Here is a 27,965-nt window from a genome sequence, read left to right as displayed (position 1 = left end):
ACATATTTGTTTACATATGGTTGTATGAATGATAAGGGCAGATATGGGTTCTTATGTGAAGCTTTGTAAAATACTAAAATATCTGCTCCATGAGATATAGTCTTCAATAAACTCATTGTTGAAATGCAGGACTTCATTGTTGACAAAAAAAAAATGCAGTACTTCATTGTATTGTGTGTAATGTATTTGCAACTTCAGTCATTTCGTCTTGCATTCGTTACACCATCATTTATTTTCTCTTATTGGAACTTATTTGAAGAGATGATTTTATGGTTTCAGATTTCGCATTATATTGTTTCATTTGAGCCATGTATTTGGTATTTGTTACAATCACAGTCAACCTCATGATGTGCTGGTATTTTCCTATATTTTTACGCCCTTTAATCTTGATATTTGTGTATAGTTCTTCTTGTTTTTAGTCCATTTACTTAGTTTAGTGTGTTTGTAGGTTTGAAGAGCAAAGATGAGGAAAAGAAGCAAAAAGGATTGAAGGTCGTTTGCAGTCCTGACAACTGAAGCAGTCTTGACAGAACAGCCAACTTTGAGGATTTAACTGTACTGATCCAGGTAGAACCAGAGAGTGAGCCTTATATGCACGAAAAGCCCTGGATGTCTACTTTCTACAGAATTTTACGGTTCATGATTTTGATATTCCTAGAGGGAGATATGGCCGTTTAAGTACAGGTTGTTCGGTATGCGCGAATCTGCAACATGTTTCCAAGAGCTTGAGTTTTTAAGACCTGAATGACTTAGCAAAATTCCGGCAAAATTAATATAGCATTATGGGCCTCTTGAGAGTCCAACTCATGTTTTCCTTGGACTTTTTGGGCTATGTTATTAAAGAGTTCCCAAAGCCTGAAGCAACAAGGAAAAAGACATCATATAAAAGGAGGTTTATAAAGCACAAAAGGGAGAGGATCCATATCAGAATTTCATCCAAGAAGCTGCTGCCATCCATCATCTTCTACTGCCATCTCCATTCAATTAGTTTCTTTACGTTTTTAAGAACTCATAATATGTTTGCTTTGAACATGAGTAGCTAAACTCTTTCTCTAGGGCTAGGATGAAGCCCTAGAATGATTGTCTACATGTTTTGATACTTAATTGATGGATTATTAGTTTCTTCTCTGATAAATTCTTAATCTCTGCTTGATTTGTTGCTTGTGTATTGATTCGCGACCTTTAGGCTTTGCATCTAGCTATCTGAAGTTGAATTTGAGGCGTAACTGCAATAGAATTCTACTTAGCTTCTACAGATTAAGGATTGTGAATTATATTGTTGCCGTAACTAGAATAATAGTTTGCATGATTCTTTGTTTTCTAAACATCATGAGTCCTATGTGTTAAATTTATGTCGTAACTAGATAGATTGCATACGAAGATATACAATCTCTGCCGTACCTGGAGAGCATCATAGTGATCATACTATTAGGGAAAACTAAGATGTAAGTGTCGTACCTAGACTTAGATACGAGGATTGTTATCTAGAGAAACAAAAAAATCCATTAGTTGTGTCAAGCCGTAGATAAAATTGCTTGTGGTTGATTTCGACACCCTAGGCTCATCATCATCATCATCATTATCGTATTCTTACTCTTTTTAATTTTAGTTACTCTCTTTTAGTTTCTGTTTACAAGTTACTTTTCATTAGCATAAGACCTTTTTCAAAAACCCCAAAAATCATAAGTACAATTTAGTTTGAGTTATTGCGTTCGTCTTTGTCAATTTGTGTATTTTGTTTTGTGTGTTTTAGTGTAGTTAGTTTAGATATTTCATAATTTAAGTTGAACTAATATCCTCGTGAGAACGACATCCCCTTTTCTTTCATTCACTATACTGCATCCACCTTGTATACTTGTAGGAATCCATCACCTCACAGCAAAGGACTTGAAAGCTCTTAAGAGCTATTGTAAAACTTCAGCAGCAGAGAACTTGAAAGTTCTGAAGAGCTATTGTAAAACTGTTGAATGAGATTGGAAATATGATATGTATTTGTTAGGACTAATTACTATTGTTGCAACCAATATACAAACCAAAGTGTTGGTTAGTAGGCCATTTCCTTGAAAATTGTAGATATAGAAGCCTGATTATTACGTTGGCTGTTTAGAACTTTGATTATGGAAATTTTTGAATATATGACGAGCTCTGAATAGGAGTAAGGAATCCAAGTAATGAAATGAATCTGAAAACCGAGTTGCAAACAAAAAAAGACCGCAGCAGTGCGCGGGGACTCTTACTAGTGAGTTCACAAACATCTCACAGTAAAAAATAGATGGGTCAAAGATCTACACTTTCTCATGCCTAACATAGGATAGTCAAATGACTCAAATCTAACAATAAAAAGTAGATGACTCAAAGTTCTACACTTTCTCATGCCTAACATAGGATAGTCTAATCTCATAGTGAAAAGTAGATGAACCAAAGTTCGGATCACGCTCAAGAATACTCTTTCTCATGCTTGTAACTAGCAAGCAGCTCCTACCCAAAAAAAAAACTAACAAGCAGCTCAACACCGGCGACCACAACTCTAGCAAAGTTTGGCAAGGAAATATAAACATCACGCTCAAGAATACCATAAGTGATCCATAGAAAGCAGGAAGCCAAACTGATAGCATAATCCATCTGTGAAATCATGTCTAGTGCTGGATCTTCTTGCCACATCATTCTCTGCAAAAGAATACAATTAGTCTGGAATCCAAACAATAGAGGTACCGGTATACACAATCGATCTAAAATTCACACTTACAATCCACGAATCCGGCCAAACGTGAAGAAGTATGCTTGTGAGAAAAGCAATGAACCAAAAAAACTCAACTCTTGGCTCAAAATGGCCAAATGAACTAACTGCTGCCATCAGAGGCACAATCAACGCCAATAGTAGTATGCCTACTATGCTTAGTATGCTAGAAGCAATATCAGGATTCTGAAAAAATAGAAAAACTGAAATCAGATAATTAAACAAAACTACATTGAAATGAGGAGAGAATCGAGGGCTTACAATTTCATGTTCAACATTGACCTTGACCTTAGTGATTGCAAACAGAACTCCGATCTCCATAAAAAGATGGGCAATCTCACAAAAAATGATGAACAGATTCTCCCCAGAAAGTACGGCGTAAACCACCCACAGAAGAGCATTTGAAATGCTGAGAAAATACTTGTCGGGGCAGGGAATGCTGAGAATATTCTCCGCACACTACCACAAAAACCGTTTTAAACAACGCCTATCAGACGACATATAATGATAACCCGTTGTATGATTGATTTTTAACTTTTTAGATATCAGTTTTCTAAAATATCGTCGTGTGAAAGTGTAAAAATTTGAGTACCAGGTATCCCACACTGAATGGTGTTCAACATGTAAGAGTGATACCACGATTTGTTAAAAAACTGTGGTGTGAGTGTATGTATTTTCAACAAAACCCTATTCCCATCATTTTCCTCTGACATCTCCTCGCAATTCAACCCCAAACTTGTAGGGGAAACACGAAATCTAACGGAGGGAATGTCAAAACCTCAAATTTCGGATATCATACGATACGTGATTAGCTGCCAAAATGAATGAAACCAAATTACCGCTTGTCTTAAACATCAACATGCCGAAACCCTCTCCCCAACATTTCAGCCCAAACTAAAACTTCCCCAACACTCAGAAAAAAAAAACAAAAAACAAAAAACCTAGCAGCTAGGTAACCCACGGCCTCACCTCTCTCGACGTATTCACAAGACCAAAACAAAAAACATATGCTCACCCACAACCTCGTCTTTTTCTCTCTCTCAAGTCTCAACCCACATCGTTCTCTCTCAACCCACATCTGCTCTCTCTACCTCGTCGGAGACCATGACGACAACGAAGCTATCGGCGAGCCTTAGCCCTTAGACCATCGTCCAACCTCCCTTGGATTTCATTCTTACGGTTTCGAATTCAATCTCCGATAGTGAGTTCGGCGAGTTCCAAGGGCGGCCGAGAGATCCCAAGGCATCTGATCCGTCTTCTCAAAACTCATATCCTCATACGAAGAACCTTTTCACCGTAGTCTAGCTAAGGTAAATGTCCCTAGTTTATCTCGATCAATTGAAACTTCTATGGTTTTTAGTTTAGGGATTTCTAACTGTTTCATCTTTTGTGTTGGGTTGACTTACCCTTCCATGGGAAGCCTCTTCTCTGACGTATGACCACAAGCGTTCACCTAACCTAACCTAGAATTCCAAAATTTCCAGGAATCAGAGAGAGAAAACCAATGCAGGGTACCAACAATACCAGGTAAAAACTGAAGAAACTCCAAACACCAGGATATCATGGACTCCACGAGACAAAATGTAAGTAAGAAAAATCATTTTGATTGCTTCCCTAAATGTGATACTAAACTCTTTAAGAATGTTAGCATGGCTGTTTAACTTCCTCCTCCAGGCTTGTTCTGGTGGGGCAGCACTATCAAAGTCAAACTAGAGAAGGAGAGGAAAACGAGTCAGTTGGACAACTGAACAAAGAATTCGCATGAATAGATATGACACACACCAAAACCAAAGAATGGTAACATAAACAAACAGATATGCAAATGCATTACGAAGACAGTCTGACATGTTCCCACATTCTAATCAACACCATGAAACAGCAGCCAAAGAATCCTTGTAGTAGATGATCATTTTGATACATTGCAGTAAATGAATTGAGTGTTAACTATGCTCAGTTTTGATCAGTCAAGAGAATGATTTAATCTACCTAGTAAAGTGAACTCCCCTGCAGACATGGTAAATTCAATACCAGGAAGTAAAGTTTTGATTTTTTGATTCAAAGTTTTGATCTTTATGTATGAATTAGATTGTTGAAGAGCATGAAGGAAGAAGAAGGGAGCGTGCGTACCAATTGCAAAGTGTTCCTGGGGATATACTCCTGAGGAGGCCATGAATTCTTGATACAATGAAACAGATTACCACTAACCATGATGATCGTTGATCCAATCAATTCAATATAGTAACCATTCTATGTGTCCCACTCTTCTAGACGATTGCTACTAAACCTTCTACATTTCCTATACATCACTTCTCCATCCCCCAATCTTCTTCAATCAAGACTTTCTATGTCTGCATTCTACATATCTCGTTACCACTTTTAATTGCATCAAAGTTTACCATATCTTGTCATCTTAATATTTAATATAAGATCTTTGAAAAGGTTACATAAATTTATAATTTTGATCTACCTCATTAAAATTTTTATTATTGTACTTGTTAATTATTTGTGTCAGATGCACTATACACCTAAAGCTGATTTGTGTTTCATAAGAATTGGTATCTTATTTGTTTGATTAACCGGCACCGGATGCCTGCCTCCTTCATGCAAAACATGGATATTATTCTATTATTCTATCCCCATGGTATTAGTTTCCAAAACATTCGATTAATGACAGAGTTTGATATATTAGTGGATAGAGTAGTATTTTGTAATGGGATAGGTCGACAGGGTTTCCAAATAGAAAAGAAAATAGCGGTGGAGCCTAGTTGTTGTACGTATAGTCACTTGACATGCTTCGCCATCGTCCTCCAACATGGACTTGTCCAATTCCAGTCGACAGGAGCGACTGAGCAAAGCCACCGCCTGTGGTTGATGATGTGGATCCACCCTCAACTTCTGCAAGCTCTTCTTGCGTGTAGGAAGCATGTAAATGGTAAAACTGATTCTAATTACTGAAACTTTCAATTCTCAGCATTGTTGCTTACTTGCTTATCTATTTAGTTCTCTCAGAGTGCATAAACAAGACAACTCAATAGAACACAGAGTAGCATTCATCGAAAACAAAAGAGCTCTTGTCACTTCAAAGTTACGTACTAAACTAAATTCTGAATCAAGAATTCAAGATAAGCCTTCCAAAGACACACTCTTCATGTTAAAGTGACTTATAAACTACACATGACATTTAAGAGACTGATATCAACATCTCTTGCTCTTAATAAACAGATCTGTGCATTAAAGATCAATGATTCAATGCCACTCTATTCCTCCCAATGTGGTTGAGCCTACTCCTTCCCACACCTCATTGACACCAACTTCTTCATTGTCAATACCCTCCATATTACCGTCCCACCACCCACAACCATTTTCATCTGCTACCAGAAAGCAGCAAAATGAGAAACAGTTATAAACTTAATAGACACAAAACGGAAGAAAATAGTGATAGAAAAAAAAAAAAAAAAAAAAATACCCGACACCAGTCATGACCAACGAAAGAGCAGACTTACAGTGATCATAAACATGTCCTGGTTTCACTGGGCTTATGAGACTCTCGGCCCTTCTCTTTTTCAGTTTGTGTTTTGGATCACCTCCAAGAACTGCAAAATACTTTCTCACAGTGTGTTTGTCATCCCCATCTAAATAGTTGTCATTTGAAAGAGCAGGAGGGTAAGGGAGGTCAGACTTATAAACCAAAGACACAAGTGATTGAGCAAGAAAGAAAATATGATAAAAGTGTAAAAAAAAGATAGGTTGTTTGAGTTGAGCTTACACAAGAAGCTTACAACATCAAGTGATACATATTGTGGTGCACACACCAAGTAGACATATAAAACCACAACCAAAAGATGATGTCTTTAACTCATTTGTCCATATTTCGTGTTTCCCTTGAACTAGATTTTAACACAGTATTCTACCTCCTCTCATAAGTCTAAAAGTTTTTAGCAATATTGTACGATACTGTGTATTCATTGGAATAAGCAAAAGTATACCAATGTTGCATGCACTCTCCACTGCAGTCCATTTGTTGTTCACAACACCCAAGTGCTAATTTCAGCTAAAGCATATCACATATAATAAGCAGAAACAATTCTAATACACTTCTATGAGTTCTCTCATTAGCCTACAACTTCCTAGCAATTTCTGAATAAACTTATGACACTGCATAATGGAAGGCACAATAATGTTACATGCACTCTCAGTGTCATACCAACATGGAGAAACTAGACCTGTCTACAATTTAGTTCTACTCAAGCCTATTAAGACATCTTAACTAGAGTCAGACATGCATCTAACCGACATAATCAGATATTGCTTCAACCTCATCTAAAGACTGCACTCGACACACTATAACTACATTTCTCAAACAAAATTGACATTCCTTTCAGTTCCGAATTTCACTTGTTTAAGAATTGATTAGCAGTAGCACAAACAATCACATAGCACAATTGTAAACCATATTGCATGTTAGTGTGTGCTCAAAGGCATAAAACCTACTAAAGACATAAACAACTGGAAATCTTCCTTGTCAAGCTAAACTAAATTTAAATATTGATAATACAGAAGACAGGCCCAATATAATATTTAATATTCTTCATTCTACACAAAGAACATGCAAACTGTAAAGGAAACTGAATCGTGATTCTTGAATTTCAGCAACATAACATTCTGCACACGACAACCCTATCCTGAGAACTGTCATTTTACTTTTTAGAATTGGGTTGTTATAATAATCTTTCTGTACGTCATTGCAAAATAAAGAAAACATTCAGTTTGCAGTTATACCTCTTTCCCCAAAAACAACTAGAGGAATCAGCAACAGAAGTCTATTTTATTCTCAGAATAGATAGGATGGCAAACCTTCACAAGGGTTTCTCCTTTTTCTTAATTCTTGTAAGTCATCTTGGTCAGAACACTCTACTTCACCAGCACTTAGTGAAACTATAGACTGCCCTTTTCCTATGTCGGTATGCTTAAAGTTTTCAAATGCCAATGCTACAGAAATCTGCTCTGCTACCCCTCCTTTCTTGGCCTCAATTTGTTCATCACTGGACCCATTTGGAACTTTCAGACCCAATAATGATGAAAATGGCTGCGACTTCACCTGAGAATTAAAATACTTTCATTGAAGTCCAAAGTCTAAAATAGAAGAATGTCTTTGTTCTTATTCATCATGCTCAACCAAATAGCTTAATACCTCCAGAAAAATTAACTTTAAGTTCCAAAAGTTCAATTATCTGGTTAAGTTCCATCATCAGTACATGTTTAATACATGACTTATGTTCTTCTTGGTTTTTTTTGGCCAACGGAAGGTTCATTCAAAACCACAGAAACTGAGGCACTCCAGCCAAAGAAAAACAGCACATGAGTAAAGCATTCAAACAAGCAAACAACCAGAATCTTTAACAGAAGCCATCACTCCCAATTCTTATCAAATATCATGAAGAACAGGAATTTCATTTCTGAAAAACAAACCAATGGAAATGGAGGGTGCTGAACCCAAGTTTTACATTTCATCCTTATTTTAGCTTGCAAAAGAGCACGCCAATCCATCACATTGCTAGCTTTCTTCACACACAATTCCATCTAAACTGCAAAGTGTTCCCGATGAGCATGATCCCAGATAAGAGGGTAGATTTCCTGATTACTGACACAAGCTTTTTGAAACAACTTCACACAAAATCTCTGAGTCAGTCTCCACCACTACACTCTGAAAACCCTTTGACTTGGTCCTAGTGAACCCCTCACAAGCATCAGCAAAAGAGCAGAAATTTCTTTTGTCATTCCACCAACCACCATACAACTAGGATCTCTTGCATTACAAGAAATACCAGCATTTTAACTAACACATTCCTAACCCCATCAGAATATGATATGATCACCTCAGGAATTAGGGGTTGCTACCCTCCATCAATAGAGGAGGACTTGGATTTTAAAGGAATAGTAATCAAGTCCTTCGAATAACAGTTGCTAGAAATTCATAATTTGCATTACACACTCTATCAACGACGCAACGAGATTTGGATCAGTATGCTAATAACTTTACATACACTAAAAGCTGACCTACACATGAATCTTCCTCTCTTGAAACCAATAAGCTTACAGAATAAAAACCACCATTCTGGATATGGCCACATAAGCTTGTCAAGTTCCCAATAAGACGTCAATTAATTCCACCTCAGATTAAACATGTTTAGCAGCACACTCCAAATTCCATAGAATCCTTTGGCCATTGACTCAAAACACATCATCCAAGCAATATATAGGAAATAAAGCTCGTAATAGGGATCAGGAGATGGGTTGTGTACCTTTACTGTCTTGGGTGTTGCAGAATTGTGGTTGAGCCTCTCGAGCGAGCCCTCATTATCTTCTGCGACCTTGGCACTAATTCAAAATGCGAAAAAGATTACATCTTGGATCGAATTAAATCTGGGTTTTTGGGTTTATCGATACTTACGGGATTTTATTGCGACAAGAGAATGAACAAGGAAGCGAGCGCTGCCCCAAAACCCTAAACCCAACCGGAGTTTTCTTGGAGCTCATTCCTGCTCTCCACTACCAAACTATCTATCTTCTGTTTCTGTTTTTGGTTTTGTTTCGGAAAAAGGTGAAGTTTTTCGCGCCATTGGAGGCGCCAGGTTTTGAAACTTTTTCAACCCTAAACCTCTAATACTTGGATCCGGATCCTCTCCTAATAAACCTCTGCTAATATTACCCCATAAAGAGATCTCGGCCGTCTATTCTCAATGGATGTTAGGAGAGGATCCAGATCCCTAATACTTATACAAACACGTACGGAACGGATTCTACACACCATATGTTGATGTGCAAGTTCTTGAAAAAAATGTTGCAATGAAGTGGAGATTAACTTCGATGAGTACATATGAAACTTGACCTATTTACTGTGACCAAAAAAAAAATGGAGGCCAACAATTATATCCTATATATGCTCAAACATTGGTTAGAGCAACTCCTCATTAACCATAAAAACACTTGATCATACCCAATTCCCTATTCTCACTGGATTCTTGGGGCCTAATCCGAATTGAAGGGCTCAATTCCAACCCATATATTTGACGTTACAGAAATACTTAACTCACCCATTTGAAACGACTAAAATCCACAAACCCTACATTAATTGCACTACACAATCCCATGGAGAAACCCAAAGGTTTTCTTTCATATATATAAACCTTGCCTTGGAAGCTAGATGGTTAGTTCTACAAACTAGGATCCCTCATTAGGCCGTCAGCCTTTAAAGTTTCAGTCTTTCTCATAAACTGATACCATCATTTTGATCATTGATGGTATCCTGTTACGTACAGTCACACTCGATCCTGTAACATACATGATCAGGATTCTGATTCTTAGTCAAGACCCAGAATGATGGAGGCGGAGTTTCCTGAGGAATTGCAAACAAAAGCCTACGGCATTCTAAGCTCCAACGATGTTGAACTACTGGAGACACTCTATTCTCACTTGTTTGGCTCCCAAGAGCCCCAAAGGTCTCAAGCTTATACCTTTTTACATTGCTGCAAAAAGCACTTCCCACATTTGCTCTTCATAAAGCTATTTTTTGTTATTAGATGTAGCCCTGTCTCTGACAATAGGTCCAGGTCTGCTCTTGTGCTACGTTATGTCAAAGTTTGTGACCTTTGGCCTAAGCTGTCTTTAATTGCTCAAAATTACATCAAATCCCACATCCTTGTTTGTCTTCAAGAGGAAGTTTCAATGCCCACTTTGAGACTAATTTGCGGTATTGTGTCTGAAATGGGCTCTGAGATCTCCAAGGCTGGCAGTGAATGGCCGGAGCTCATCGAGTTTTTGTTGAACTCTATTCAATCGGATTACGAAAAGTTACAACAATCTGCAATGTGGGTGTTGGCTTATTTGCCAAAAGGGTTCCGTCCTGTTGTTTGTGAAGCACTAGTTCCTAGCCTTGAACTTTTACACTCGGCGATATTACAAGCGTTGAGTTCCCCCAATGCTGATATTCAGGTTACTGCATTTGGTGCTGTGGTTAGTTTGATAGGTTTGTTCACCAGTTCAAAGGAGCGCAACTGGTTTAATGACCTTTTGAGAGCAATGATGGTGGGACTGTTTAACTTATTGAGTCACTTGAAAGAAGAATATGCGCGCGGGGCTGTCAATGAGTTGATAATGTTGGTCCTGGATGAGCCACAGATCTTGAAGCCATACCTTAACCATCTAGTGCTCGACATGCTTAACGTGCTAGAGTGTAAACAAGTGACAGATAAAACGAAACTCTTTGTTGACAAGTTCTTGCTCGCAATGGCAGAAGCCACAGATTTGGCACCTATGATGAGGGAGCTACCTCATGAAACAATGGTTAGGCTGCTCACAACCGCAATGCAATTGCTTCTCTCTATAAAAGATGACAATGCATGGTACAACACGGAAAGCGAGCTGGGTGAGAATGATGGAAAGATGGATGTATACAAAGCTGGGATTTTGTTCCTGAAAAAACTTTCAACTGCTTTGGGTGAAAAACGAATACTTCCTATATGTTTTGAGTTGTTCTTAGAGCACATGGAGGCTGATGAGTGGAAGAAGCGTCATGCAGGGATTTCTTTGCTAGCAGTGATCGCAGAGGAGTGCTCAGATGAAATGGTACTAGTGCTTCGTCCAAGTTTAGACTATAGATATATCAATAAACAGAAATATAAATACGATATATATTCCACTCTGTTGCAACTTTCTAGGCATTATGATTGAGCAAAACTTTAGTTTCTTGGAATGAGTTACCCGCCAGTAAAGTATAACTTGTTTCCTTTTGATATGATTCATTTAAATGACATTGTGTGTATCAGTAAAAAAAACAAACGAAAATACATACACCAATTAGATTTCTGCTGTAACTTCTGACTTGTTATCCTATTTGCATATCCATGTCGAGAATGTTGGGTTTAAGAATGGTCTATGAGAAAGCTAGCTTATCGCCTGACAGCATGAGCCATTTCTAGTTTTACAGTTTTTTGCTGATAACTTGGGATGTGATCCTTAAACTTTCATATCTCTCAAGTCGCAATACATTTTATTACTGCAGGTAATGAGGAAAGATTGTTTGGACCAAGTTACTGAAATTATTTTGAAGTCATTCGGGGATCCTCATCCTCGAGTTTGTTTGGCAGCTTTTAATTTTATGCAACAGCCTACAAATCTGGTCCAGGCAATGCAAATTCTCTATCATTTGAGGTTTGTCTGTGCACTGGATGCCGCACTTGACCAACACCGGAATCCAACAGCCAAGGTATTACTTTTTGATTGGTTAGTTTCACGAATTTCTTGTGGTTTATGCTAGTTTCCCCCATCCCTCATATATCAAAAAAATAGATCCCTTAATGAAAGAATAGATCCCTTAATGAAAGAGCCATGTATATATATATAAGACACATTTAGTCACACACACGGTCTTATGTTTACTCACACATGCCTCAAGCCTGTGGCTATGGTTCATGTCTCATCTATGATATATATTGGATTCGGATTCTCTGCTTAGATTTATGTTGCTTGGATTTGCTTGGATGTCTTATAACCATTAGATAGAGTAATGATGACATAACGGTCTTAGATTGTACTTGATCCAATAGTTAGAAGTCATCCAAGCAAATCTAAGCAACATAAATCTAAGTAGAGAAACCAAATTTGTTATATATGACTACATTCCCTACTCAATTTTCTATCAAGATCCCCACTTCCTTATCCAAATTACTTCTAAAAAACACATCCAGTACGATTCTTTGTCTATGTTTTCTTATTTTTGGATAGTTCCTGCTATGTGCAGAGTCTTGTAGGATCTTTGAACTACGTCTTTCTCAGCTGACAAACTACGTATTTCTTTCTTAGGAATGAAATTGACGATTAATCAAATGTATATATACGTGCATCATTTAAGAATACATATCCAATATTGCATCCATGAGATAATGATCAGCTTGATTTTTTAATCCTTTATACTTACAAAGAGACATGGAAAATCTTATGTGATGTTCTCATATAGCACTTGGTTGCATGTGTGAAGTATTGGTTTTAGGCACATAAATGAGATTAATAAGGAAATAACCATGCAAAATGAGGGTAGGAACATGTTAAGAATATGACAATTTATGCTTCGTTCATCGTGATATGATCACTCAACACCATGTAAATTTATTGACACAATATAGGTTCTCTACCTTCACTTCCAATTCATCCGTTCATGATTTTATCACTTTCCAATTACAACGTACACCACTAATTCAATTGCATTATTGTTAATGCCAGAATGATATGTATAATAGAAATTTGCTTCTTAAAAGATGTCATATATGTTCTTGTATTTGCAGTCGTCTGAAATACAACTCTTGTGATATGTCACTGGTCAATATTATTTTTTTTAGTTGATCCCGTATTTTTTTTTTTCTCTTAGTCGTTTTTACCTCATAAAAGAAATAGAAATTTTACAATGTGCTAATACTTGACATTCATATACAACTATCATAAAGTTGGAAAATGAGTCCTCAAAAGTAGTAATGTTAGTCTTCAAATGGTAACATCTCTTATTTGTAACTTCTTCATTATTATGTTCGAAATGATTACAAAAAGTTTCAGCTAGCATGTGTATCTATTAGATCAATTATGTTCATAATACCATAGCAAGCATTATACCATTTTTGTTCATGATATTGAGCCAGGTTAACTTGTTGAAAAAAAGGACCATTAACAGTAAAGTTTATTATGAGTTTTTCTTTCTCTCCGTCCTATGTATATTTTCACTCTCTTTTATTGATAAGGTATATTGCCCTATACTTTTATTCTGAATTGCCTCTTTCTTTGTATTTAATAACTTCATACATTGATCCTTATTAAGATTAATGTGTTATCTATGAACGTTGAACACCAGCTAAACTTTATTTGTTTGTTATCTCCAATTTGTTATATATATACTTGTAGATAACAACTAATCTGATATCCCTCAATCTTCGTGTTTGTATTCAGGAACAAGTTGTCTCAGCTTTAAAGTACTTGTTAAACAATGTTCATTCAGATAGCTTAAGAATGCACACAGACTTGGATACTATATTGTGGAAGTTGCAAAGTGAATCGTAGGTAGTTGCAGCTTTATAAAATTATCTAACATTTCAAAGCAAGCAAAAAGACATTTGAACAAATGTTCATCTTTCCTACATAGTCTAAGTAGTTCAAAAACAATTTTTATTTCCGTTTACCATTCTAGCTCAATAAAAAATGAGATACATTTCTCCTCAATAACAGGGTTTATTGTATGTCCGTCTAGCTCATTAATCAAACAATTTTTATGTCCGTTTACTATTTTTATGAAAAGTTCAAGCTCTATAAAAAACCGGCAAGATGGATGTCAAAGTCTCTAAATTAAAGAATGATATGTATGAGCGACCAAGTACCCTACATGGGATGACTGCATCAATGAGTTTTCAGAACATCAACTAGAAGAGCTTGTAACTGTGTTGGATCAAAATATTGAATACGGGAAGAGAACCCTAAATAATGTGAAAGCATCACCAACATTGCAGCTAGGTGGAAACCATGTTGCTGATGTTATTAGTTAAATGCTCTCTAACCACATACATGATTATGCACCCTGCCTTGGTGAATATGAGGATCACAAGCCTAGCTATGTGGGAATGATGGATATGCAAATGTCTTTCTCAATTGATCAGCCTACAAATTATTCTCAAATGTCTCAATATGATTCATATTTGAATTCGATGATGGCTAATCCGTTGATGGGATATCCAAGAACATATTATGATCAAAGTGGAGAAAATCGATCAGATGATCAAGTTTTCTGTTAAGAATATGATGATGTTCAATAGCGTTCCAGGTTTCTCCATGAGCCACTATGTATGAATAACTAATGCAGAAGCCTATGTCGTACGCTCAGTATCCGATGAATATTTCGAGTATTTCATCACAACTGGGAACTTCTCAAGTGATGAAAGATCAAGAAGATGATGATCTGGTCTATGACAAGATGGTTTTTTGAATTCTATGTTTTATTTGGATTTGTTTTTATTTTGGTTATATCAAGTTATGATAAGAAGTTACTCCGTTTAGTTTTTGAGATAGAGTAGTTAGGCATATTATGTTTCTCTTTTTGAATATTTTAAATTGGTTCCTCAACCTCATGCTCTGGCTGCAATTTGTTGGGAAAAAAAAAACAAAGACCTACAAGAGGAGCCAAAAGAAAAATGAACATTTACGGACAACTTTCACACAATTGATAAGCACCAGATTAGAATTTTTTTCCTTCAAGTTAATCTAGCTCTATATATGAATTTCATTTGCTTCATTTTAAAAGCAGTAAAAAACTGTTAATAGTTCTAAAACTGATATTAGTTTTACACGCTTTTAGGTTAAATCACCTAACAAAGCCACATATTATTCTAAATAATTATTTTCACTTCTTATATTTTATGTATTTTATCTAACCTATATACTTTATGTTGGTGTTATTCAGACATTTACATTGTTGTGTATTGTTGTATTATCGTATTATAATAGTTAATTTCTTCCTTTGTGATTTGTCAACTTTTATGTAGGATGCGATCTTGATCAACCTATGTTTAGGTAGCACATGTACCAATTAAGCATCACAAATATTAGTCCAGTGTTGATGATGTAAATTGGATTACCCATATGTGTGTGTTATCAATTATACAAGTTGGCGTTATGTGTTTTAGAGCAAAATTAACACATGTTTGGCACAAGAAAAAAAAGAAAAAGGATATGGAATGCGACTCCCTTCTTATATATTCCACATAAACAGGCCTAAAAATTAACACATGTTTCACACCAATATGATTGTATTTTTATATTCTATACTTGGTGTAAGTTTATTCAAATCAATATGGTTAATTGTTTCATGGATTCAGTTTATTTCATTTGCTATTTTCCGAATAACCATACTAGTGCAACTAATTTTCATATTTGATTTCTAATTTTACATCTGTCTTAGAGCATCTCTAGCAGCATTGATAAATTGAAAAAAATTAGAGATTTATCAATTTTTAAATGAATCTTTGCTTCAGCAGTATACTTAAGAAGTTGATAAATTACTTAAGAAGTTGATAAATTTAGAAATTGATAAATTTATCAATCTTTAGGAGACAATTAACTAAAACTTAGCTAATGTATATAATTTAGCAATACTGCTAGAGCAAAAGTTCAAAAATTGCTGTTGTAAATCTAAATGTTGACAAATTTAACAATAAATTTAACTCTATTGCTGGAGATGCTCTATCTTTTATCTTCATTTTTGCTTTGTGTTAGATTGTAAGTGTCTTGAATTAGTACTATTTTTATTATCATTCAGCAATCCATATGATTATTAGCATAATTAAGCTAAACAAAAGCATCTGCGGTAGTGGATGTCCGTTCCTATAAACCGCGGCAACGCACATGCATCGTCTAGTGTTTCCACATTACATTTATAATGATTTAGAATAGTGCAACATAATTGATGTACTGATGCCTTTTGTAGATTTACAGAGCTCTATGAGGATGGTCGTGCAACCACCGAGTGAAACACAAACTAATTAGAAGGTAAAGGAAAGGAAGATGATTACAACATTATTTCAACATCCTATTTCACTTTGTTGTAGTTAAATTTGATTAAGAAAAAAGAGCAATAACTACCAAATCTTAGTTTTCATTTATGTTTAACTTTATTTATTTATTGGTTAATTTAGAAAGGGACTTATAGCTTGCTCTTTTGATTCTGTTGGTTTAGGATGTGTGTGCAGGATTTACTGCTTGTCATTGCCTATAAATTGGATGATCAGACTATCAATCAATTTCGAACTTATTAGATAAAGCTGAATCCAGTAATAAAATGTAAAATCTTGACTGTATGTTGTAGATTACTTCCTTATCCACTAGGAAAACCTTTGTAAGAATGTCACTAGAGATGTGATGCCTAGCTTCGAATACTGTGTCGACAAGGTTAATAGTTCTTGGATTTTGGCTGCTAAAAACTGAATAGGCTACTGCAGTAAATTGGATGATCAGACTATCAATCAATTTCGAACTTATTAGATAAAGCTAATTCCAGTAATAAAATGTAAAATCTTGACTGTATGTTGTAGATTGCTTCCTTATCCACTAGGAAAACCTTTGTAAGAATGTCACTAGAGATGTGACGCCTAGCTCCGAATACTGTGTCGACAAGGTTAATAGTTCCTAGATTTTGGCTGCTAAAAACTGAATAGGCTACTGCAGTAGTATATCCAACATTGTATTGGAGATAATATGTAGGGAAGTCGTTGTTAGATGAGTTAGTTGCAGAGGAAGTGGTTATGTGATGCAAATCAAAACAATAAATCTCAATCCAACTTCCTTTCAATCTAGAATGCTGAAAAATAATATGCCGAAGTACTTATAATACTTATAATACTCTATAATTAAACTTTTGGTAGATTTTATTTAGTAGGCAGGTGACTGAAGAACTTGACGATTTAGATTCAAATGATGAATGAGTGGATTGAGGGAGAGATAGGTTGAACGTGATTGTGTTTGATTGCCGTAAATTTTGGAATGCAAATTTTCATTTTTCTGTTTTTTCTTTCAGACACAGCTCTCAATGTAGACAAGGTTGCGAATACATCAACATGTACTGTGTTATTCATTGTTTGATGACATTCCAAGTAGTGGTACATGAAGAAATTTTGTAATTAAGAGTTTAAATGTGAATGCTTAATGGGTTGCCATTTGCTTAATGCTACCATATTTTGATTTTCTTTTAATCGTTTAAATGTGATGACATTCCAAGCAGTGGTACATGAAGAAAATTCCGTAATCCATACTTTTGAAGTTTGCTATAGCAATTCTTCAGCTATCAGATGTTTATTAATTTTTTTAATTATGTTGTGTAATCTCACTAAACAAGGACATCTGTGAAGAAATCCTTTCACAAACCTTAAGGCCTCGTTTGGTTGATGGAAAGAAAATTGGTTCCTTGGTCTTTCCATACAAGGTGTTTGGAAACGTCAGGAAAGTAACTAGAAAATGTATTTTACTTTCTTTTTCAATGTTTGGTTTATGCATAGATAAGAAAACAAGTAACATTAATTTACCAATTATATCCTTAGTATTAAAATATAAAATATTCAAGATTAAAAATATTTTGTGGATAATTTGGTAATAACATTCATTAAAATAATATTTGAAAGATGCAATTAATGTTGGGAAAGTATGAGGGAGATTGAATCCCATGATATGCGGGAGGATCCAATTTCTCATATTGCAGTAAAGTTTTTCATTTCCTTAGGTGTGCCAAACAAAAGAAAATAACAACTTTCCATTCCTAATCTTTCCAATCCGTAAATCAAACGAGGCCTAAATATTATGTATGTTGTAGTGTGGGTTTATGAATGTTATGATGTTTCAGACCGAAAAATTCTCCGAGTTGCATCAAAAGAAAAATAGTTAATTATAAACGCGTGCTGGAAGACTAGTGAAATTAAAATGTCCACTTTTCTTGGGTGCAAATTAAGGTAGCAAATTAAAAGTTAAGGTAATAAATTAGCAATTATGCCTAAGTATGATGTAGAAGAGAGCCTCAGATTAAAGGACCATCAGAGTTGCTCCACTTTTCTTGGCCGCCAAGACAAGTAGGCAATGGCTCTTAAATATCCCGTCAAAGAGTCCAGGGGTACAATCGTCAACACAGCTAAGAAAAACTTGATTGAACCCTTCACTTCCCTCCCTCCCTCGTCGTCGTGGCCATCTCTCTCCCCGCGTCTTCACCTTCTCTCTCTCTCTCTCTCTCTCTGGACCCCAAACTTACAACGAGCCCTGAATCTCCAACCACCTCCGATTGTCGCAATCGCCGCGTTTTTTTTTCACGCATCGAACCCATTTGTCGAAACGCCACCCGGGTTTCTCAAATCTTTCTGCCGATTGCCGCCGCCGGCGGCCACTCTCACGGCGTCGTTGTTAGGTACACCTTAACCTTCTCATGGGTTTTGAGTTGCAGTTTACAATTTGTGTTTTGATTCAGTATGCTCAGTGTTGCCATATTGCTTTTGTTTGTTTGTTTGGCCAATATTGCTTTTAAACTCTAGGAATCATGCTACAATCAACAAGTCTTGGCCTTTTTCTACTGTACTGCTCTCTCTGGGTTCATTGCTTAAGTTGCCACAGTTTTATAGAAATTCTACTTTTTGTGGCAATGAAGTACTAGGGATTCTATGTAGCTCTTACTCTGTTTTGTTTTGTTTTTTTTGGCAAACTACAGCTTTTACATTTTGATTGTTAGTCCCTCAACAATCTTTCCACGTCGGATTCGATGCCATGTTCAAGGTTCGTCTCCCTTTCTTTATCTACTTTTCAGCTTGGCTTGTGGGATTCATTTATTGAGTATAGAAAGGAGTGACCTTTGAGTATGTTTTCTTGTATATGTTCATGTTGCAAATGAGAAATGAAGCAAGTTCTAGAGGTCAAGGTTTCTCCTAGTCATCGCGCTAAATGGATGTAGATTTTGTTAATAAGATTGGCTTGGTATTATATATGCAGATTGTTCATGTTCAGAAATTTTAGGAGAGTTTCAGATTCCGTTGTTACAAGGCTGAGACCAAACTACGCAGAACCTGGAAAGTATGGAACCATTACTAGAGTTGGTGTTGGTCTTCCCCATTACAGATTCTACACGCACTATGTCTTGCCTACTAGAGGGATTAACACATTATTATTGTTTAATAAAGCCAAGAGCCATTATTCCGAGAGTGGTTCTGTCATGACATATCAGGCCCGGCTTGCTTTGAAAAGACTCTTTGAAAGATTCACTTTAAGCGGTTCTGGATTCCGTCCTGTGAGTAAGTTTGCTCAAGCAGTCGCCTTGTTCATAACCCGGCCTAACTTTATAGTCCCGGCTACTTTTGCCATCACAAGTGGAAAGCTAGGATGGGCACAGAGGTCTCTGGCAGAAACAGACCATTCAAAGAATACTTTATACATTCGTGCTCAAGATGGACACGCTTTTATAACATCATTACTATTATCAGCTTTAGAAGGTTTGATATTGTTACTGAGAGTACTCTATCTGGGGATTTTGTTCTCACCCAGCATAATGATGATGCCTTTCATCGCTTACTGTGGACCTGACTTTAGGAGATTGTGGCTTCATGTTGTTCATCGTACTTTGGAAAAGGCAGGTCCAGCTTTCATCAAATGGGGTCAGTGGGCAGCTACGCGGCCTGATCTTTTCCCCAGAGACTTGTGCATCAAGCTATCAGAGCTGCACATGAAAGCTCCGGAACATAGCTTTGCCTACACAAAGAAAACTATTGAAGGAGCATTTGGACGCAAAATCCCTGAGATTTTTGAGAACTTTGAAGAGGAGCCAGTAGCTTCTGGAAGTATAGCTCAAGTGCATCGAGCTACTTTGAGATTTCGATACCCAAACCAAGAGGTGAAGCCCATGGTAGTTGCCGTAAAGGTCAGACATCCTGGTGTTAGTGAATCAATTAGGAGAGATTTTGTGATTATCAATTCAGTTGCAAAATTGTCAATGTTCATTCCTACTTTAAAGTGGTGGAGATTAGATGAAAGCGTACAGCAGTTCTCAGTTTTCATGATGTCTCAAGTTGATCTTGCAAGGGAAGCTGCCCATTTGAGCCGTTTCATCTATAATTTCCGTCATCATAAGGACGTCTCTTTCCCGAAGCCTTTGTATCCACTTGTGCATCCTGCTGTTTTGGTGGAAACTTATGAGCAAGGGGAATGCGTCTCAAACTATCTTCAGGAGCTTCCAGGGCAAGATCAGATTAAAGCTGCAGTTGCTCACAGTGGGACAAAGGCATATTTGAAGATGCTTTTGGTAAGATGTATAATCTTTGATGTTTCCAGTTAATTTAGGGTTTTGGAAGGTGGTCATTTTAGAAAATTCATTGCTGCTGTCTCTTGTAAATTTCTGCCTGTTACTCATATGCCTGAAGTGCATGTATTTGATACTTTAGTATGCTTGATTTCTTTGTCGTCTGTTGTGGTTTACTTAACACTTAGGAATTGTGATCTTTTTACTTTGTTTAAGTATGAGAGCATGGCTCAAAGTTATTGACGTGTCTTCTTTCAGGTGGACAACTATATACATGCGGACATGCATCCTGGAAATATCCTTGTCCGGGTGCCTCAGAGCAACTCTTTTTGGAAGAAACACTTCAAATTAAAGCCTCATGTCATTTTCCTTGACGTAGGCATGACTGCTGAACTTTCTAAAACTGACCAAGTAAATTTAGTTGGACTTTTCAAGGCTATTGCTCGTCGTGATGGGGGCACCGCTGCTGAGTGCACACTCAGACTATCTAATAAGCAGAAATGCCCAAATCCGGAGGCTTTCATTGAGGTGAATTTTTAGGCTCTGTTACTTCATCAGCTCATTACTTGGAATGTTGTGATAAGGGTGTAGTATTTGGTATTTGGTTATAATTAAGAGTTTTTTTTTTGTTTTTTTTTTATGGTAATTATATCTTCACTTATGACTTGGACTCTCAAACCGTAATTCGTTTTCAAAGGTTGCCTTGCAATCTGTGATCTGTTATTCACTCCATATTTCTCTTATTCATTCATGTATAGTGAAAAAGTTTATGTTTCATTTGTTTCTCTTTATTAATTTATGAGTTATGTCTGTGTATAATGCTTGTTAGATTATGCTGTTCCTCAATGATACTGGGGAATTTTTTTATTAGTATCCCATAATCCATTTCCTTTTATGGTCAATCCATTTTGGGCTAAAGGTTTATTAATCTTGTTCTTACAGGAAATGAAGGAGGCCTTCACCTTTTGGGGTAGTCCAGAGGGTGATCTGATCCATCCTGCTGAGTGCATGAATCAAGTACTGGAGAAAGTTAGGCATCATAGAGTCAATGTTGATGGAAATGTATGCACTGTCATGGTAACAACTTTGGTTCTGGAGGTAAATTTCCAATACTTTTCTCTTATCCACAGAAGCGGAATCGTACAATTCTGACCAAGTCAGATATTCAAATGCACATACCTTATAAGCTTAGAGTATCCAAGTATGCGCTGATAAATTCAAACATACTATGTGATATATATTTATGTATAATTCTTTTTTTGTTTCACCTTTGTCTGTTCATGATTTCTTTTTGTCTGAATTCTATGTTCATTATATCCTTCACTCTGAGTCTGTAGAGCATAGACTCAATTTTTCTATCATTCTGGTTAATGGTGTAGATATGCTGGGCACAATTTGCTCCATTTTATATATGCTGAGGCACAATTTACTCCAGCTTATAATGGTGCAAATTGTGTGATATCCATATATGATCTGGTATTCTGATACAATCTTGCTGATTATGTTTTGCAGGGATGGCAGAGGAAACTTGATCCTGCATACAATGTGATGCAAACATTGCAAATGTACGCGGGTTATCAAAACTCAAAACTTGAATGGGCAGAGTCCCTCTCCTACACTATTCAGGCGCTAATGGCTCCATAAGGTCATGTCAGTGATACTACTACTATGACCAAACAATTTTGATAGCTATAAAACCGGATACATATTGCTCCTAAGAGATGAAACATGATCGTCTTAGGTTTCTCCTATTTGTAGTTTTAATTGCATATATGTTATTTTCAAGTCGTAATTTTTATACACTGGCAACACATCAATTTGTAAGCAAGGAATCACTGGTTTTAAACAAGCATTTACAATATAATAAGTAAAGAAAGGATCCAAGCAGTGAAGTTATATTTACATTCTAATACCAACAGGCGGTGAATGCTGCATGATGTACGTAGTTTTTGTGCTAGTAAAATGCTGCAGGGTGTTGGGAGCTTCGAGTGACAAAGCTGCATATATGTTTTTCTTTTGATGAGGATCTCGAGCTTCTATTCAAGAGTCGAGATAGTTGTCTGCAATTGTAGACGCTTTTATGTGCTGAACATGCACGAAAGCACCCCATAAAAGACGTCGGCATACCAAGAATTCCAGCATAAGTCTGCTTAATTCATCCGGAATAAGTCCCTAGATTTGATTTGATGTATGAGACGAGCCATAAATCTTAGCCGGCAGTTTCATATAGTTGAACCTTTCGCAGAATCGCAGTGTTGGCATGAAGAAAAAATTGCTTTATTTTTTTTTATATATGTAACAAAACAATGGACATGATCCAGACAATTTATTATCCTGCCAAAAAATGCATTGCTTTCTGGACTAGTAGATATGATTTCTTTCATCAATCAAATCTATATCTGCCCTAGCTAGCAACACGATCATAACTGTTCTGGTAATTTCATTAACAATCAACAAGAACTAAGCGCTATTACTGTAATAGAACTACATTAACTCAATGAAACTATTACTGTAATAGAACTTAGGGAACTTATAACCACATGGCTCTCAAAGAGGAACAAACTCAAATTATGTTTTAAGCAGGAGAGCTAAGAAAGAGACTTTCCAAACATGCTTTACATGGCTCACAATATTCCGGCAGCAAGAGTGTCAAACTGAAAGAAAATCCAGACCGACACAACCCTGTGAAACACTATTACCATCCAACTAACATTGTTTCTTTTCTTTCTACTTCCTCGTGCTGCTGTCCCCAACTCCAGCCTCACCTAGTCTAAGGTCACCGATCAACTCCTCAAGTGGAATAGAAGGTAGACCTTCCCCATCAGTCACTGATGCTGTCTCTGATGGCTGTTGGTATTCTTCATTGCTATACAATGATACATTGAACCTCATTTCAGAGTTCTCCTCCAGATCATCCAAGAACTGTTCATACTCCGAGTCTATCTTTTCTTGCTCAGCTCTACCTTTATCGTCGATTTCCATGTTGAGGGACTTAAGCTTCCATGAGCGAGGCTTCCCACGCTTCTTTTGATGATTTTCTTCGTAGCTCTTCTTCACCAAAATTGCTTCCGGAATGACCAGACCCTTGTACTTGTCCAGTTCATCATCATTACTGTTAGCCCCGTATAAGTCATAACCAAGAGCATAATCCCCTGGACTTAAAAGATGGCCTAGATGTGTTTTTATGTTGAAGATCGTGTCATTCTTCCCAAAGTCAGAGAGGCGAGCAACTTGGGCATCAGCTAAAGCATATCTTGAGCCACCAATGGTAACTTCAGGCGAAACAACCTCCACATCGAGCACTATATACTCCACTAGCTCCCTGCTTGTATGAAGAGACTTAAAGGATGACCTCCAATACTGATCAGTATCCAAGAAACAATGCCTCAAGGTGAAAGGATCAAGCAACGCAATGCTGTTGGTTACTTTAGTGCAGATGACAAGAGGACCAAGATTACCCAAACTAGATTTAACCTTGGGCGGCAGACAAACCAAATCCTCACGACAAATGGGGCATATTTCAACTGAGAATGTATACCTATAATTAAAGTTATTGCTTTTCTGATCATGGGAAACAAGCTGTTTGTCATGGCGACTCTTTATAGGAGCAACTTTACCCACAAATTCCACAAATTTCAAGCCATGACTCCGGCTAGGGAAAAAGAAGTCGATCCCTTTATCTGTCTCCTTAATCCTTATAGCACTGGCAGCAGCACCATGCTTGAGAATGAGCTGCTCGAGAAAGAAAAAGGTGCGTTTGTGAGCAACATGCTGGCGGAGTTGCACAGATGCAACCCACTGGTCAGGATTAGCCTGGGCCCTTGAGCAAGGTTCACACATATGTTCTTGCTGAACATACTCAACAACAAAGGACTGTTCAAGTACCGCTCCGTTCAAAACCTCCTTCTGAACTTTGAGCTTGACCTTGATCCTCTTGGAGTGAGGTTCGGTCCAAATGAACTCGGCATGAACAAGCTTAACTTTGTTCAAGTTCTTGACTCTCCTGATACAAAACGACAGCAGCTCCTTGGACTCTAATTGGGCTTTGATCCATGTCCTGGGGGGCTGCAAGTAGGTCTCGCACTCGGGGCAATGGAGAATGGTCACCTGCTTCTGCAAGCCTTCAGTAATATCAACCTCGGAGCGCAAACACTTGACGCACATATTGGCAGCATTGGGTGTCATGGAGATACCACACTTGCAACACAGCACGCTGCCAACAGTTTGCTGAACCACGAACATCCCGGCTTCTTCTTCAGCCATTGCTGCTGGGCATTTGATTACATTTATTTATATAGTTAGTATGACAACAAATTAAAGTTTAGATCCATTGAGTAGGGCACAAAAATCAGAAATTGAAAAGCAGCACAGACATATATATATAGCTCATCACAACTAATGTTTAATTTCTATGCAACTGGAGTTGGTTCTATAATGGATAAAGCAAACGAATTTGGAGCATAGAAAGCAGCAAAAGCCTCAAAACTCGGCAAGTGATGCATAGCAGAGAAACCCAAGACTAACCTGGAATTAGATTGATGGTAGAGAAAGTGCTCGAGTCGCTTCGAATCTCGGCTACGGCGGTGAACGGAGGTTTTCCTTTTACAGATAAAATGAGAGAGAGAGACTTCAAATTGGGGTTCGCTTTGGCTATATTGGATATTTATATATTTCTGTTTTACGTCACTCATTACCTTTTTTTTTTTCAGTCTTTGGTCAAGAAAAGAGTTACTTAACCAAACTGTAGTCCTATTTATAATTACCCGAGCTAGTCATGGCAAACATGAAAGGAGATGAGCAAGATGACTCAAGCTCTTCCTCTTCCTACCACTCATCTCCCATTCTCCCGAACAGGGTCACTCCTAACTCCTAAGACTTGAATATATGCCATACTCAAATCAGCTTCTTTTGTTGATAACATTTGTGAAAGACTTGCCATTGTTGGCCCGAGTGGCACTGGGAAATCTACCCTCCTGCGAATAGTATTCGGGAGGAAGATAGATGAAGACTTCAATCTCAAACTCGAAATTAAATAACTCGTCATGCTCAGTTAAGCTGACTGAAGGAGACTTGGATACGCACTGCCATGTTTCGTTGCACAAAATATCATCAACACTAACTTGTCAAACACCAAGTATAGTGAATTGAAAAACCGATACAATATTTTTCCATAGAAAATTAATCAAACCAAACATGTGTGCTCTTTAAGTCGCAAAAGAAAGTGATATCAAGAATTGAACTCTGGCAGCAACGGTGAAAGAAACAAATGGTCTACGAAAAGGTAAACTTGAAACCCCCATTACCAAATATTGACGTTGATTAACTTCAAAAAGGATGCAGAGCTGCAATGAAAATTACAATGTATTCTTAATACAAAACCAGAACTATAATATACGGCCAACATTGAAAGGTATCATCAGGATCTAGATTGAAAGAAGTTCCTCTTGTACCTACTCATAATCACTAACAGAAACAAAACTCAAGAAAAGCATCAATATCCCAAAAAAGCTTCCCCTGCTATCCATCAGATAGACCCACTTACATTAGCTGCAGACGTGCATACAGGCAAAAACCATGTACCAAAAACAGTAAGAAGCTGACAATCAATCAAAGCTCATCCTCCATCCTCAAGTACTCGCCAATATCAGCCTGGTGAAGCACCACAATTCCATTGGGGTCCAACTTCCTACAATCCTGGGTAGACTTGGCGGCAATCCCAAAACCTAATGGAATATCTGACATTGAAAACACAACCACCCCATCACCGGGCACAATATTTTCTGTAATCCTCCCCAAGCCACCTTTCAAAACATGGTTTCCGTATAGATATGACATCTCAGAGGTGGGTTTGAGCCAGACCTTGTGTTTAGCATTTGAGGCCAGTAAACTCAAACATTGAACAGTTAAGTGGAAGCTACCACCGTGAGTGAACTTACCAATGCAAGTTCCAAGAGAGACTAGATTGAGACGAGCTATGTTGGTTGCACGCTTTACTAGTGAGTCACTGACGTAGTAGACCTTGTTCTTGTTGAGACGAAAGCAGTAGCGACCTGGATTTGGGTCTGGACCTTCATGAGAGGGGTTCTCAACTATGTTTTTGAGGTTGTTGCCTGTGAACTTGAACAGCTTTTCAAACACTGCAGTGGTTTCCGCTTCATCCAAAGGCCTCATCTTTGTATGCTGATATTCCCTGTACATAAATTAGTATATCTTTCAATATGCATACAAGCACAGAATGGGAAGAACCACAGCAATAACCATAGATGCATTCATTTCTATTGGAGCAGATATTGAAATTTAAGCATGTTACGTTCTGTGGCTAGTCTATGCGCTACATCAGTGACACAAAGGACTCATCAAATCTCAGTCAGTTGCATAATAAGGAATTTCAACAATCATGCATTTGATGCTTATTCTCTTTGTCTGCTTGTTACTGATACTTAAGGTTTAGGGTTAAAATGCAAGCTTATCAACCCTAATACTTAAAATGCAGTACGCACTTAAAAACAGAGTCACAATGCAATATCTAAATTACAACCACGAAAACATTTTCATGTAATACACAATCAATTAAACTTTCCATTCTGCAACTAGTAATTCTTATAATTCCCAACGAACGTAAGGCATCTGGGTTTACTTGGTGAATCTCAAGTTCACAACAGAACAGATGGATAAGAATTACAAAACAACAATGAAAGACTCATATCGGAAATGCAAAGGAGAAATATAAAAAGGAAACTTGAATGAAACAAAATCGACTTTATATGAACAAAAGAAGAACATAAACAACCCGGAAGCCCAAAGAAACAAATATGCAATTATTATCAATCAATTTCAAATAGCCCAAAGAACTGCAAAGCTGAAGACGTAGACAGAACAGACGATGCAATTTTATAATTACAACCATGAAAACATTGTCATGTAATACACAGCCGATCAAAATTTCCATTTCTGCAACTACGTATTCTTATGATTCCCAACAAAAGTAAAGCGTCTCGGTTTATCACACACAACAGATGGATAAGAATTACAAAACAACAATGAAACTAACAAATAGAGAGATTGACATATAGAGTTACACCTACTTGGAGTAGTGGGCACGAGGTATTAGAATCCTTTACAAATCCACTGATGAACACTGAGCTTCAGCCGCTGCTGGTTTTATTTCATGCACGAAAACAAGAAGACGCGAACAAGGAAGAACCGGCGGCTCGGTTTTTAGGTCTTATTATTTGATAACAAAATGTCGACATTATCCCCCAAGGGAGTCCTATATGTATACGTATCCCAGACGCTTTTTTGGTCTTCTCAACGCGTATCTGTATCCGTATTCTTACCGTATTCCATGATACAGTATTTTTTTTTTTTTTTTTTTTTTTC

General features: G+C 37.1%; 5 protein-coding genes and 1 non-coding gene across 10 annotated transcripts; 3 read left to right on the top strand and 3 right to left on the bottom strand.

The window, feature by feature from the left end:
* The first annotated feature begins 3,716 nt into the window (after positions 1 to 3,716).
* LOC101300238 lies at positions 3,717 to 5,889 on the top strand. Of its 4 annotated transcripts, none has more exons than XR_184446.1 (3): positions 3,717 to 4,047; positions 4,222 to 4,320; positions 4,412 to 5,889. It is a non-coding gene; the product is annotated as an uncharacterized LOC101300238 (transcript). The 4 variants fall into 4 exon arrangements; XR_184447.1 differs by having other exon boundaries at positions 3,755 to 4,047; positions 4,158 to 4,320; XR_184448.1 differs by having other exon boundaries at positions 3,918 to 4,047; positions 4,205 to 4,320.
* A 94-nt stretch (positions 5,890 to 5,983) lies between these two features.
* On the bottom strand, positions 5,984 to 9,274 carry LOC101295223. The gene is made up of 5 exons (XM_004297960.1): positions 9,189 to 9,274; positions 9,040 to 9,115; positions 7,592 to 7,835; positions 6,241 to 6,369; positions 5,984 to 6,105 (listed from the first exon to the last, which is right to left on the bottom strand). Exons 1-5 carry the CDS (start codon positions 9,272 to 9,274, stop codon positions 5,984 to 5,986), a joined length of 657 nt encoding a protein of 218 aa, XP_004298008.1.
* Positions 9,275 to 10,117: 843 nt separating this feature from the next.
* LOC101294937 (importin subunit beta-3-like) lies at positions 10,118 to 12,575 on the top strand. Its single transcript, XM_004297959.1, has 4 exons — positions 10,118 to 10,236; positions 10,318 to 11,362; positions 11,799 to 12,002; positions 12,537 to 12,575. The coding sequence occupies exons 1-4, from the start codon at positions 10,118 to 10,120 to the stop codon at positions 12,573 to 12,575; spliced, it is 1,407 nt and encodes a 468-aa protein (XP_004298007.1).
* A 5,969-nt stretch (positions 12,576 to 18,544) lies between these two features.
* LOC101294653 (probable serine/threonine-protein kinase abkC-like) lies at positions 18,545 to 22,610 on the top strand. Its single transcript, XM_004297958.1, has 6 exons — positions 18,545 to 18,710; positions 19,008 to 19,072; positions 19,286 to 20,588; positions 20,844 to 21,113; positions 21,528 to 21,683; positions 22,098 to 22,610. The coding sequence occupies exons 2-6, from the start codon at positions 19,059 to 19,061 to the stop codon at positions 22,227 to 22,229; spliced, it is 1,875 nt and encodes a 624-aa protein (XP_004298006.1). The 5' UTR covers positions 18,545 to 18,710; positions 19,008 to 19,058; the 3' UTR covers positions 22,230 to 22,610.
* A 359-nt stretch (positions 22,611 to 22,969) lies between these two features.
* Positions 22,970 to 25,141, bottom strand: LOC101294648 (60S ribosomal export protein NMD3-like). Its single transcript, XM_004296598.1, has 2 exons — positions 25,110 to 25,141; positions 22,970 to 24,850 (listed from the first exon to the last, which is right to left on the bottom strand). The coding sequence occupies exon 2, from the start codon at positions 24,846 to 24,848 to the stop codon at positions 23,313 to 23,315; it is 1,536 nt and encodes a 511-aa protein (XP_004296646.1). The 5' UTR covers positions 24,849 to 24,850; positions 25,110 to 25,141; the 3' UTR covers positions 22,970 to 23,312.
* A 743-nt stretch (positions 25,142 to 25,884) lies between these two features.
* On the bottom strand, positions 25,885 to 27,779 carry LOC101298009 (60S ribosome subunit biogenesis protein NIP7 homolog). Of its 2 annotated transcripts, none has more exons than XM_004296610.1 (2): positions 27,671 to 27,779; positions 25,885 to 26,775 (listed from the first exon to the last, which is right to left on the bottom strand). In XM_004296610.1, exon 2 carries the CDS (start codon positions 26,754 to 26,756, stop codon positions 26,193 to 26,195), a length of 564 nt encoding a protein of 187 aa, XP_004296658.1. In that variant the 5' UTR covers positions 26,757 to 26,775; positions 27,671 to 27,779; the 3' UTR covers positions 25,885 to 26,192. The 2 variants fall into 2 exon arrangements, with proteins under 2 accessions (XP_004296658.1, XP_004296659.1); XM_004296611.1 differs by having other exon boundaries at positions 25,885 to 26,768; positions 27,687 to 27,742.
* Positions 27,780 to 27,965: the final 186 nt, after the last annotated feature.

The sequence above is a fragment of the Fragaria vesca genome, linkage group LG4, assembly GCF_000184155.1.
Source record: "Fragaria vesca subsp. vesca linkage group LG4, FraVesHawaii_1.0, whole genome shotgun sequence".
Classification (NCBI taxonomy): domain Eukaryota; kingdom Viridiplantae; phylum Streptophyta; class Magnoliopsida; order Rosales; family Rosaceae; genus Fragaria; species Fragaria vesca.
The sequence above is the reverse complement of the archived record's forward strand: the minus strand, read 5'-3'. Positions and strand labels throughout refer to the sequence as shown.

Coding starts and splice junctions, on each gene's coding strand:
- LOC101295223 (XM_004297960.1), bottom strand. CDS start 9,274: ATGAGCTCCAAGAAAACTCCGGTTGGGTTTAGGGTTTTGGGGCAGCGC. Junction 6,370..7,591: donor AAGGAGAAACCCTTGTGAAG/GTTTGCCATCCT, acceptor ACAACTATTTAG/ATGGGGATGACAAACACACT. Junction 6,106..6,240: donor AGGACATGTTTATGATCACT/GTAAGTCTGCTC, acceptor TTCTGGTAGCAG/ATGAAAATGGTTGTGGGTGG.
- LOC101294937 (XM_004297959.1), top strand. CDS start 10,118: ATGGAGGCGGAGTTTCCTGAGGAATTGCAAACAAAAGCCTACGGCATT. Junction 10,237..10,317: donor GGCTCCCAAGAGCCCCAAAG/GTCTCAAGCTTA, acceptor TTTTGTTATTAG/ATGTAGCCCTGTCTCTGACA. Junction 11,363..11,798: donor AGGAGTGCTCAGATGAAATG/GTACTAGTGCTT, acceptor TTATTACTGCAG/GTAATGAGGAAAGATTGTTT.
- LOC101294653 (XM_004297958.1), top strand. Junction 20,589..20,843: donor CATATTTGAAGATGCTTTTG/GTAAGATGTATA, acceptor GTCTTCTTTCAG/GTGGACAACTATATACATGC. Junction 21,684..22,097: donor TAACAACTTTGGTTCTGGAG/GTAAATTTCCAA, acceptor TATGTTTTGCAG/GGATGGCAGAGGAAACTTGA.
- LOC101294648 (XM_004296598.1), bottom strand. CDS start 24,848: ATGGCTGAAGAAGAAGCCGGGATGTTCGTGGTTCAGCAAACTGTTGGC.
- LOC101298009 (XM_004296610.1), bottom strand. CDS start 26,756: ATGAGGCCTTTGGATGAAGCGGAAACCACTGCAGTGTTTGAAAAGCTG.